General features: G+C 41.3%; 1 protein-coding gene across 1 annotated transcript; it reads left to right on the plus strand.

The window, feature by feature from the left end:
- Positions 1-2,106: 2,106 nt before the first annotated feature.
- LOC137881405 (uncharacterized) lies at positions 2,107-8,977 on the plus strand. Its single transcript, XM_068723336.1, has 3 exons — positions 2,107-2,132; positions 2,759-4,294; positions 6,540-8,977. The coding sequence occupies exons 2-3, from the start codon at positions 4,287-4,289 to the stop codon at positions 7,831-7,833; spliced, it is 1,302 nt and encodes a 433-aa protein (XP_068579437.1). The 5' UTR covers positions 2,107-2,132; positions 2,759-4,286; the 3' UTR covers positions 7,834-8,977.
- Positions 8,978-13,559: the final 4,582 nt, after the last annotated feature.

Below are 13,559 nucleotides of genomic sequence, written 5' to 3' on the forward strand. Positions count from 1 at the left end.
GCCTGCGGCTCTCAGCTAACAGTGCAAACAACGGCAACAGTGCTGACAGAGCTAACAGTGTTTACCTGAAGGGGAACGATCACGATCAGCTGTGACCGCCATCGGAGTGCAGAGTGGCGGCTGTGAGCGAGCCAGTGTGGCACGCTCACATGCACTAAAAGGCTCAGGTAGACATTAGTCCACTACATCTTAATGCCTCAAATATCATGTATTTGTGGAGCTGCTTTTTTACATGACACAATTGTGTGCATATGGAATATAAAAAAAAACCGATACCATTCCTTGACATTTTTTTTCATGGTAACCAATGGCTTTAGTAACGGCTGACAAATGATTTGCTAATGCTTTACAGTCAGTTACAATTGACCATGTCTACAGTTAATAATGTTAATAAGTCATCAATATGCAATCTGCAGTTGTAAATGTATATTATATGAAGATCCCCTGCAGACTCTCCTTTCAAATATAACAATAAGTTGTGTCTGATATGCAAATATTTTCTAGTCTGCTGGAGTTGGGTTGAGTGAAGGGTGTTAAAGTGTTCAGCATCATGTCCGCTCAGTGCTCCTCCAGCCTGGGCGCATCAGGAGAGCACCCGATGTTGGTCCTGATTACTGCTACATTACATCGTTAGAGCAGCTTTCCCTTTCTGCCTTGAGGCCCCTGTTTCGTTCTGCCACCAAAAGATTAGAAGTGGTCCGCATGAAAACACTTGCTGAACAGGAAGTAGAGGAAAAAAAGACACCCCTGAGGCCAAGCACTTTCATATTTTCTGTTTGTGTCTTTGTGTAATGATCTGTAGAACCTAATTTGTGAACAAATGTCAGAGGAGAGACGGCACAGTTTCATTTTCTATGCTCTAAATTGTTCTTAAATGTCAGCTGGGACAGGAAGGTGGTTTTGATGAATGAAATTCACCTTGGTTTTCAATACCTCAAAGATATTAAAAGGGCCCTAGGTCAATGAAACAGACAGGCCTTGCTTACAGATCTTTATTGGGTTACTCTCTAGAGTCACTATGAGAGTGTGAATCGTGAGGATTTCTTTTTTTTAATATGCGCTATGTTTGGGCTGTCCTCTAGAAGTCTGCAGCTGTTTCTGGTCAATGTAGAGCCATAACATAACATGCCCAGTTCCCTTCGTCAACCACAGAAGAATTGGCCCGTGAGCATTTAGTCAAAATGACACAGAATTGAGCTACTACCCAACAACTATAGACACAATCTCAGCGCTCCTAAAGGGTCACTCTTACAACACAAAAAAGTACCTGAAGCAACCTATTCAAGCCTTTGAAAAAAATAATTTAATGGATTTATCTACATACAGTACTTTACAGAAGTTGCATCACCTGTTAAATAAACCTATAAACTTAAAACTTCTGGCATAATCTGACCTAATTTCTATTTATTTCCAAATATACAATGAATGTGAGTAAAAGTCTCATACTGGTAAAGTTGAGGTGTGTTGTAACTCTCTTTAAGAGTAATACATGCGAGTGATAAATGCAGCAGTGTTAAGGCTGCCAGAAACCAGACTGGGTTCAGCTCAGCCAGAACAGAAGTGAGTGGCTGAGATTTGAAGTAGTCAAAGTCACACTTGCATGCAGACAAAATCTGAAAAATATATGTAAGGAGCTAAATAACCAGGGGTATCTATGCTAAATGTAAATGTCATATTCCAAATATGATTTAAACCAGGAAAGGACTCAAAACTCTACCACAAGTGTGTGTGTCAGTGTTTGTGTACTAATAAACTAGTTTTGACACTTCAGAAAGCTGTATAGTAGCATCATTGTGTTGTAAACTGTTGTGTGCTATCACATCAGGCTCCTAAGGTGATTATAAATCTTACAATGTGTTTTAAAATGTATAATTAACAACCCAAGACAGGTTGGACCATAACCAGCCAGGCGGACAGGTTGAAACGTCTCCGGTTAGGGTGATGTCATTTGATAGTCCTTTTCATTAAAAGGTACAGTCACTGTGCCAACCGCTGCCACATTATAAAGGCATTGGTACAAGGCTATATACCTTTAATAAAACTCCTAACAGAGCAGTGTTTTTCCATTCAACTTCCTGATATTACTTTTGGTGAACCATTGCGGCACTGCTTTACAAGTTTATTATCTGCAGGTATGAGAATACTTCTATTTTTTAAAACCAATTATTATTTGTCGGAATTCAACTGTAGGGGAAAAGATTGAGAAAATGTATTTGAATATCTGCACTCTAATATTCACTTTCTGTTAAAGACGTGTTCATTTTGTGGTCCCTTACTGATATACATGTCTTGGTGTATGTCGATTTTGGCAGACAGGATCAGTTTAGTGACTTCATGCATCATTTCCAATGCTGTTCATTTTGGAAAAAGAGAAGTAGTTATTTATTGTGCTTTTGCAGCCGTAAAATACATAATCAAATTCAATCAAAAGCATTTTTGTGAACCTCTGTGGCAAAAGAAATACAGAAATACTGTAACATGTAAGGCAATTCACTTTACCATTACGTTGGATAAACGCCTCTCTGACAAATACTTTAATACTATATAGAAATAGATTTTACAGGTGTGGATGTGTTTTTCAGCCCCTGGATTATCTTAACAAAAAAATGTTTATACTCTTGGGTAGTAAATATCTCATATATAACCACACTGCTAATGCACTGTGGGTTTTACTTTTAAATGCATAGCTGTACGATAATGGTAAAGAGTATTCTTGTAGGACATTTATACTTCTTGTAATGTTGTTATCACTCTTTAGATGATGGAGCCAGTTTATTCACCTGAGACTGCAGACATTGTGTCACAGCCTGCTGTCCCACTGTCTCCCTCTACTAATGATCTTCCCACACTGGGAGATGGGGAGTGTTACCATGTCTTCATCAGCTACAGCAGCACCGACTACCAGTGGACCCACTCCCTCATCAACCAGCTGGAGTCCTGTGGCCTGCAGGTCTGCTACCATGAACGAGACTTCACTCCCGGCCGCACCGTGTTGGAAAACATGTCCGACTGCATCCAGGAGAGCCAGAAGGTCCTGCTGGTTCTCAGCCAGGAGTTTGTGAGGAGCCGTTGGTGTCTCCTGGAGGCCAACATGTCTTTGTTCAGAGACTGCCTGCAGAGGAAACCCATCGTCCCAGTGTTGCTAGAGCCAGGAGTCTCTGTTCCTCTCCACCTCTGCCACCTCACCTACCTGGAGGCCAACGACCCCGACTTCAAGAACAAGCTGCTCAAGGTGCTCTGCACCCCCAACCACCAGCTTCAAGGGTCCACTGTGGTGCCCTTCCAGCCTCCTTCTATCTACAATGGGAAGGCCCTGCAGCCTTTGATTGCTGTCAATGATGAGGGACTCAACAAATATGATTGTGGTCTGTTCAGTGACATGGAGGTGCCAGACCAACTGCGTCTGATCATTCAGGACCACAAGAAGTACAGAAAGGCTGTGAGGATGATCAACAGTGTCTCTCAAAATAAAGTGCTCCCACTCTGGCTTAGATTATTGAAGCTTGTTATCAATGCAATTTTGATGTTCCTTTTCACAGTTCTATCCTCATTTGGGGGAGTTTCGTTGTATACTGGTTTATGGAAAGGCATGAACCTAAATCTTGGGGCGGTCTTTATTGCTTGTCTCAGCTGTATTGTATTGTGTTTGACGTTTGATGTTTATTGCTGGAAAAAAGATCAATTGAAGTACATTGTGAGGGAAATACAGAAAGCTATAGGCCAGGCAAACATAATCCTCTCTGAGGAGAAAGTGTTAATGGGCTGTTGTTCCAATTCAAAAATCTATCTGGTGTACATTAATCTGAACGGTTGCAAACAAGAGTTTGCAGAAACGTTTTCTGAGGAGGGTTGTGCAGAGGATATGTTTCAAAGAGCCCTGACCTTCTTCTCATCAGGTTATGCCTGCTGCCTTGCTAAAAGACACTTTCCCTTTCCTCAGCCCAGCACCACCGGTCACCTGGAGGGAGGGGTGTGTTTCTGTCAGTATGTCTCACAGCAGCTGAGAACAGATCAATGGGAATAGCAATGTCTACATTTTTGTCTTTATTATTAGATCAAAGCTCACCCAGTCAACATGTAATGTCGGACCAATACGAGCCACCGAGAGCCATTAAAGGCACAGTAACTTAATTCATGTTTGAAGCCCCACAGATGGAGGATGTCACTTTAACAAACCTGAAAGCATAACAGGATGCTTGGCACCCTCTTCTTCCTGAGTTTACTTTCAGTTCTTGATCATCCACACTGTGCGATCACTCATTGAATTTGCTGGAATTTATTGTATCATGAACAGGTATGAATGTACATTTCTGTGCAGTGTATGTTGTCCTTAGTGTGATGATAGGTTTCATTCTTAAAAAGAGCAGTAGGATTCTGTTGTTTTTTTAGCATGACCTTTAGCATGATTTACTTCACAGATAAACATTTTTGTCTGTTGTATACACTTTTAAAAAAAAATTAAAAAATGTTTATACAACATGGATCATTATAACTCAATAAGTTTGAAGTTAAGCTTATTTAATTAAATCTTTATACACCATAATGTTACTTACTGTATATTTTCAGTAGCACTGAGTTCCTTACGGGTTATTCTGCAGTGAGTTGTGTCACATCACACCTTTTAGATTTGTATATTGTTATACATGAAACCAGCTGAAATTTTTCACTTAATTTGACAGACATAGTGTAGTGTAGGAAAACAATGTAGTAGATTTATTTGACTTTTGAGATGTTCCTGGTTATGTTGCAAATCCAAATTTGACTCAAGAAGTATAACGTTGATGCATTATTATTCATTAAACTATCCAGCATCATTTTAGAATTGAAAGCTCGACCTTGAACAGAAGTTAAGTACATAATAATTACATTGTGCTGACAACGTTATTAGTGTTATAAATTAGAGTGGCAAAAACGGGAACAATTTGAGTTGCAATGGGAGGGTGGCGCTGTTCCTGTGGGCTTTCTGCTCCTGCTCGTTGACTCGAGGGAAGTGAAGAAAACTTCAGTTGTAAGGTTATCCAGAATCCAGCTCTAGCAGGATTTATCCAGCAGCCAAAGTGAACTGCCATCAACGATCCAGCCGCTGTCTGGCAGCTGCAGACGACATGCATGATTCCGCAGAGTGCTTAACGCTCTGCTCCCGCAGCTGCACAGAGCACCGTGTGCTTGTTTACTCAAAGTTTATAGTTTGATAGTGAACGTGTCGCGTGTCCAAATCGCACCAAACTCAGCAAAGCACTCCCTTGGGTCCCCAGCAATACTCCTGCCAAGTGTGAAGTGGATTGGATGAGCGGTTCGGGAGAGATGCAAAGACCACACAGAAAGACGGACAGACCGACAAAGATTCACTTGAAATCATCATTTTTAGTAACAGAACTCATGATTGCCACAAACCTTAACTTGTTTGAGAATCATTTGTACTATTCTATATGTGGGAGTATCAGGATGACTTTGAGAAATGTCATGCTTTCTGAAATTGTCTGTATTTTAAAGTTGAATGTAGGAACAAGATAGAAATGTACTACTGAAGGTCAGAAGGAAGAAACTAACGACACGTGAATTTATGTATAATTAAAAGTATAATATGTAATCCCATTGTTGGCTGCCGTTTGTAAACACAGATTTCTCACTTTGCTCTTGCTCTCCAGAGCGCGCAGCAGTGGTTGAGCGAGTTAGACAGGGAATGGGGTGAGGGACCGGGGTTAGTGAGAACAAAGGCATGATTCAGAAGAGTAAAACGTTATTTTCCGATTGATTCACGGCGATGACGTTCTAAAGCACAAGTAAAGACATCCACACTTTGTCACACACTTGCTATAACGTGCCAGATTCTAATTGAATGCAGCAGTGGGCACCCTTTACCCTGCTGTGGCCTGCCTGCTCTCTCTGTGCCTGTGTCTCCGCTCGGTCACCGACAGTCCAATGAAGCGCCACACGGCAGAGAGACCGGCAGGGTAAACATATTGGCCTACACAAAGAACACACAGCGATGTAGCAGTCCTTTTTCCGCCGCGTATCAGACGCTAAAGAGTTCCAGTTACCCTGAGCCTCGGTAATCCGAGGGGCGTGACAAAGTGGCAGTGTTTGACCTGGGAATGAAAACTGGCTGCAAACCCCGTTTATTCACTGGGGGCTACACCCCCACGCGTGATCCAAATGCTATTTGCTGCCACCCAGAAACAAGACAAAATACAGGCAGAGGGCAGGTCTCTAGATAGACACCGCCACACACTTTTCTAGGGTCAAGTGATGATTGAGAGGGATTATTTTTGTTTTCAGTCCATACATTGTTTTTTAGGAAATTGTAAGACACATTTACATCTAAACCACCTGTGAGAAAAGGAAACTTTCTTCAAAAAGATGTTTTACTTGCTGATTTGCTTCTGTAGATAAGCAGGTCACTTTTGGGTGATCCAAAACCCGTAATATCCTCTTTTAAAGAAGCATGCTGATAGCATATTTCTATAGTCGAACAAAAAAACATGGTTAATTGAAAGCTTCTGAAAGGAATTCTAAATCATATTTTCTTCTCACTTTAGTTTTTTCATAGATAATGGAGCCAATGAACTGCAGACTGCAGACATTGTGTCACAGCCTGCTGTCCCACTGTCTCCCTCTACTAATGATCTTCCCACACTGGGAGATGGGGAGTGTTACCATGTCTTCATCAGCTACAGCAGCACCGACTACCAGTGGACCCACTCCCTCATCAACCAGCTGGAGTCCTGTGGCCTGCAGGTCTGCTACCATGAACGAGACTTCACTCCCGGCCGCACCGTGTTGGAAAACATGTCCGACTGCATCCAGGAGAGCCAGAAGGTCCTGCTGGTTCTCAGCCAGGAGTTTGTGAGGAGCCGCTGGTGTCTCCTGGAGGCCAACATATCTTTGTTCAGAGACTGCCTGCAGAGGAAACCCATCGTCCCAGTGTTGCTGGAGCCAGGAGTCTCTGTTCCTCTCCACCTCTGCCACCTCACCTACCTGGAGGCCAACGACCCCGACTTCAAGAACAAGCTGCTCAAGGTGCTCTGCACCCCCAACCACCAGCTTCAAGGGTCCACTGTGGTGCCCTTCCAGCCTCCTTCTATCTACAATGGGAAGGCCCTGCTGCCTTTGATTGCTGTCAATGATGAGGGACTCAACCAATGGGATTGTGGTCTGTTCAGTGACATGGAGGTGCCAGACCAACTGCGTCTGATCATTCAGGACCACGAGAAGTACAGAAAGGCTGTGAGGATGATCAACAGTGTCTCTCAAAATAAAGTGTGGTTTCGTCCACTCTGGGTTAGGGTACTGATCTACTTTACAGGCGTAATATTTTTTCTAATCATGGCAGCTTTTTCTACAGTTTTGGCATTTGCTACTGGCCATCCTTTGATCACAAAGGATAAGGTCCACCCTACTGGAGCATGGTTAATCACTACTATTATTTTTTACTGTGTTCCATTGGGGTTGTTTATTCAGATTAGTCTCTGGAAGAACGATGATATCAAGTACATTGTGAGGGAAATGCAGAAAGCTATAGGCCAGGCAAACATAATCCTCTCTGAGGAGAAAGTGTTAATGGGCTGTTGTTCCAATTCAAAAATCTATCTGGTGTACATTAATCTGAACGGTTGCAAACAAGAGTTTGCAGAAACGTTTTCTGAGGAGGGTTCTGCAGAGGATATGTTTCAAAGAGCCCTGACCTTCTTCTCATCAGGTTATGCCTGCTGCCTTGCTAAAAGACACTTTCCCTTTCCTCAGCCCAGCACCACCGGTCACCTGGAGGGAGGGGTGTGTTTCTGTCAGTATGTCTCACAGCAGCTGAGAACAGATCAATGGGTACAGCAGTAACAGTATCGACCTGGAATGGGCCAGCAATCTAGTAAATCAGTGCTAACAGTGTTTTAAGTTGGAATAGCATGAAGCTTTCAAAGCTTTTTTTTTTAAGAAGTGACAATTGTTTTTTGTCCAAAATGTCCATTGACTGGTTATATGAGGGGTTTTATAGATGATTGTGAGGCTTATGACCAGGTAGAGATGCAGTATAATAAGTGTGAGAATATCATGGCATGCATGTAGAGCTAAGCTGTGCTGAATGGCAGATGCTCTCTGGTGATTCTGAATCAGTTGAGTAACGATTACATTTTTTTTTGCAGACATAAGACACCTTATTATCAAATCTTAGATGTAACTTTGAGATAATTCCAAACTATTGAACATAACTTAAAGATTAAAGGACTTTTTACTCAGCAGGATTTAAAAACACTTGTTGATGCATTTATCTTCAGTAGATTTGACTACTGTAGAGGTATCTATTTTATCCATCAGGATTTCCTTAGGGTATGCTCTCTGTACGCAAGAGTGATTAAGTGTGCAGTCCTCATTAAATCCTGTGTTTTTTTTACACTGTGGCAGAGGCATCATAATTATAACCAGTTATATAATGTTTCAATATAAGTCAGGTCTGGGGGCTTAAGACTATCTCATCTTTTGCCATTTTGACAAAATGTTGTTGACCTTTCCCACTGTCACGTTATCAGAAACAAAGACTTGTTTGAGATGTGAGCGCCGCCATGTACCACAGAAGAAGGATCAATATTTGCTGTCTTTTACAACACTCAGCGACGGGATTCAGGATATGAAACGGAGACATGACACCGTTGCACGGCTGGTAATATCAAGCAGACCAAGATTGCATGTCAGCGGGGTGATGCCTGGATCACACTGAACACATTCAATTCTCCCTGTGCCTAATGAGAAATGTCCTCTGACTGCAGCACTATAACTAAAACTGAATTAGGATGGATTAAGCGTACTTGTCTCAGGTGGAAAAAAGAAAGTACCTTGCTGCCATATAATCATGTTGTGCGCACGCATGTTGAAAGTGTAGCGTGGCGCTATAATTGCACACAGAAGCGGCAGACATAACGAGAACAATCCGTCTAATCCTCAGCAATGACTTTCATACCGATACAGGTCATCCATCTTCGCTCCCGTCACGTCTATTAAAGCTTTATTTCCTCACCACATTACAGTGTGTATGCGTCCATGTGCATGTAAAGCTATGCTTATTCCAACATTAAGTTATTTCCTGATCCACAACAGCTATTACTGTATTCGTTGCAAGGTAAATGTTTCTGTACTCAAGTTCAATGAGCCCTGGATGCTGAAAATTATATAGTTTCTAAAGTAGCTCCTGAAACTGCCTCTAACAAGTTACACTATGGGTTTGGAATTTAAATGGAGTTAATTAAAGCATTCCTCTGTGTTCACCTTTAATCTTAAACTAATACATTGTCAAATTACGTTTAAAAAGAAATTACATGCACCTCATGAAGCTGAAAGTTGGCATCTAAAGTCATCAGTTTCCTCCATTATAGAGAACATGCTGTTCTCAGTTTGAAGTTAGTTCATCCATCGTCTTTAGAGTTGTGGATGAATCGCTGGCATGCCCGTTAGGTAGGCACTTAAATTCCATTTCCTATGGAGCTGTTTTAGCTGGCGGTAGTGCCGTTACCACAATCTGAAGCATAATACGGTCTTGGTGCAGTCTCAAATATAACTCTTCATTGAAATACAAAGTAACTATATGGTTTTATTAAATAAAATTGCCACTGACGATAAAATGTAGTACTCATATTCAAATGGTGACGAGAAAAAATTACTTTAAAAGTGTCTCTGAATTATCAGTCACCAAGCTGAATGTGAATATAAGGAAAGGTAAAAGTAACTGAACTTGAGTTTTAGAAATGGTGAAGCTTCTCAGATGAGTGGCGGATGACTGAGTGTAAAATTGAGGGAAGAAGTCATTTCTTGTCATTTTTTCCAATTTGTTTTTGAAAGGGTTTAACAAACAAGATATAATGCATTGATTAGTGAGCTTTAGAGCTGCCGGGAGAACCATACGTATTATTACAATAATAGGACAATAAGTCGTAGCACTTGCAGCAGCATGATGGGCCACTCCAGGTACAAGTGGTATCACAAGATAGGACATGCCGGGGCTAACTGGTTAGCATGCTCATTTAATTAGATCTCTCTGCAACACAATAGGCTCTTTTCACAGCAGCCATTTTGAAATGTAATTGCAGGGTAAACACAGGTGTAATTGATCAAACTGATAAAGGTCCCATTCTATCGAGTGTCACAGCAGTTACAGTGAGCCAGCATGCACAATACCAGGGCATCCAGCCCACCTAAATGGAACAGGGCCGTAATACATTTTTTCAATCACGCCTGTGTTTACCCTGCAATTACATGTCAAAATGGCTGTTGTGAAAAGGGCCTGTACAAAGAAGTCTTTGACATAACGTCAACACTGAAATGTGAAGTCATTTTTGGTTTTAAACCAAAATTTTGGACATACACATTGCACCTTTAAGCCAAAAGGTGGAAATATTTATGGGCCTCTGACATGATTTAGAAGCCTCCCAATAAGTATATCCCTTAAGAACAAGTTCTGTGATAAGCAGAATGAAGCAGTCAAATAAGCATTGTAGGTTTAATTTAAATCAAATGTATCTGCCTTTAGATATAAAAGGTGAGGCGGCACACTTCACTACAGCATGCTTATTTCTGCCTCCTCGCCATATTGTTTGCTTCTGGAATGTCAGGACAAACATGATAAGTGGCCTCCTGAGGAAACACAACCCGTCAGCTGAGACAAGAAAAGGAGCCTTTCCATCTGAGTTCTGTTGTGTCGAGCTGCCTGTGTCGGCATGATAGGCAAAGGGGGGGGGGATTAGTGCCAACAGTGCCATTATTGGATTTCATTTGAATTTGGCATGCTCGCATTGAACCACTAAATAATGATAATAATGCAAGTCGAATAAATTAGCCTGAGCTGAAAGGAAAATTTTCCATGCTGAATCAATGACCCTACACTTAAAAAAATGAATCATGGCACAGTTTAAGTATTTTCATCTATTTAAATACTCATATTTTCAAAATGTGTTTATTCAAATTACTTAAAATCAGCATGAATCTGATCAATTTGAAAACAATTAAATTGAATCAGTTAAAACATATGAATATGGTTTGAATATGGCTCGCTGTGAAACAAGCAAGATTCAATTAGTTAAAATTTATGACATTGGTTTACATATACATTTCGGGAAATAGAATCATTCAGAAGCAGAAGTGACACCAGACTTCTGTCGGCCATCTTACCTTAGAGCAAACTGCAGCCTGGATTGTAACAGGTAAGTTACATCTGCTCTCATCTTATAGAATCTCCAGCTTCAGAGAGAACAAAATGCAGCTCTCCAGCAAGAACTTGAGCAGCTGAAACTTCAACATCAGCCCAACCTGAGCAATGAAGATGAGCTCAAGGTTGAAAGCAGAAAGATGTCAGAGGACCTGGAGGCCACAGAGCAGCTGATGGCTGAGAAGGACGCTCCGGTTCATCAGATGAAGGAGGAGATCCAGACCCTGCAGAAAAACGCCTCTGAGAAAGAGAAGACGTTTTGCAAAGACTTGGAGGACCTGAAAGATGAACAGGTCTCAAACAACCAGCAGCTGGTCACTAAGCACCAGGCTGAAGAGGAGGTCAGTCACGACCTCCGAACTAAACTCAACCAGCTCAAAGAAGAGCACCAGGACAAGATCAGGGAGAAGGAGGCTCTTGAAAAGGAGGTGGAGGAGCTGAAGGCTAAGCTGCAAAGTGCTGAAACCCTCAGCGGCTGTCAGGACAAGAAGGTGAAGCAGCTTACTACCGAACTGGAGAGTCAGGTGATTGAAACAGACTCTCTCCAGAAAGAAGTGGAGACAAATAAGCTCCTCCAGGAGAAAAACAGCACCCTGCACGAAGAGGTGAGGGAGCTCAAAGCGGCTCACGCAATCAGTCGAGAAAAGCTCTCCGCAGAGATCCAGGTTGAGAAAGATAAACGTGAAGCTCTCCAACAACAACTTGAGAAGCTGAAACTTTCAAATACGATCAATCTGAGGTATGAAACTGAGCTTGAGGCTGAAAGAGAAAAGAGCGACAGCCTTCAGAAACAGCTTGAGAAAGAGACACAGTCCAAAGCTGTAAAGGCCAAATAACTCCTGGAGGCCCATAAAGCAGCTGATTTTCTCCAGAAGAAAAGTCTGGAGGAGGAGATCAGGACCCTGAAGGACCTTCTGAGAAAGAGAAGATGTATTTCAAAGACTTGGAGGACCTGAAAGAAAAACATGCCTCAACCAACCAGGAGCAGGTCACTAAGCTCCAGACTGAGGAGGTCAGTCAGAGCCTCCAAACTGACCTGGACAAGGTCAAAGAAGACCACCAAGACAAGACCAGGAAGCAGGAGAAGTACGCCCTCCCGGATTCACCAAATCTTGAGTTGCTGAAAGACTCTGGAGGGGAAGAAAAAAACTAAAAAAAACTAAAAATATTCAAATGTTCCATGGCTTTAAGTAGAAATCCTGTAATGGACTGTAATATAATGCAATATAATTTAATGTAAAATAATATAATAAAATCTATATTACATATAATAAAATATATATTTGAAATAAAAATGAAAAAATGAAAAAATAAACAAAAATAAATCTAAATGTTTGCCTGTTTTGTTGTATTTTTTTGTACAGTTGAGTTAATGACAAAGCATTCCACTTGTGTCTATTCTGGACTTGTTTTTAAAGAATCTGATATTTTCTATATTTATTCATTATTTCTATTAGCTTACAAGTTCCTCTACAACAACAAAAGGTTAAAAAAAAAAAAAAAGCTGTTTATCAGTGGTTTCAAAAGTAAAGCAAACATTACTCTTATATTCTGCCAGCTCATTGGATTGGTTAACTAAAACTGCTGAGCTAAAGTTTGCAAAAGATTTAGGTCATGGTTAAAGAAAAAAGGCAGGAGCGATAAGCATTCACAGCTGTGCAACATGTATTAAGCTCAAACCAGCAGTGAGAAATAGCAAGCTCGCTACAAACTTCAGAAATGTGCCAACCAGCACCTCTAAAGCAACAGCAGTGCTGTGTGTGTGTTGAGCCTATATTGCCTGGGTGTAAAGAGGCCACTAAGGGTAGTGTATTGACAATGTGTGTGCATCCATGTGTACATGTTCTCAGTTCAGGTTGTGTCCTTTGTAGACATAAATGTATCCATAGCATGCCTCTCTGCGTTACATAAATCTTGATTATCATACATAACGTGCAGTGTGACGCTGGGTCAATAATCTGAGGTTAATACAACAGAGGTTTAAGCAGATACAAGCCGACTGAGCAAACCAAACCCAACCCCCCCTTTCAAAAAAAAGCAAATCTCTTATCAGCAGACAACCTCGAGCAGTTAGAGATCTATTCCACGTTGGCAGTGACCTAATGCAGCCACTCACTCTGTAATGTTCGGTTAGTTGTGACTATTATCTGAAAGAACGTGTGCCTTCCAGCGCTTGCCGGCAATCGACATTGTTCGTGCCAGACACAGAAACCAGAATAAGAACGTGGTTTCTGTCCAGCTCAGTTGGCGCAAGAAACAGAATCTGCATAATGTGCAAAGTATATGGAGATATAACGCATTAAAAAAAAGGACAAAACTGAATTAGTTGTATATTACAGTTTAGAGGATAGTAGGACACTCTAAAAGAGAT

This window comes from Cebidichthys violaceus, unplaced genomic scaffold, assembly GCF_023349555.1.
Source record: "Cebidichthys violaceus isolate CVI_PGR_0920_01 unplaced genomic scaffold, fCebVio1.0.p SCAF_3, whole genome shotgun sequence".
NCBI classification, from domain to species: Eukaryota; Metazoa; Chordata; class Actinopteri; order Perciformes; family Stichaeidae; genus Cebidichthys; species Cebidichthys violaceus.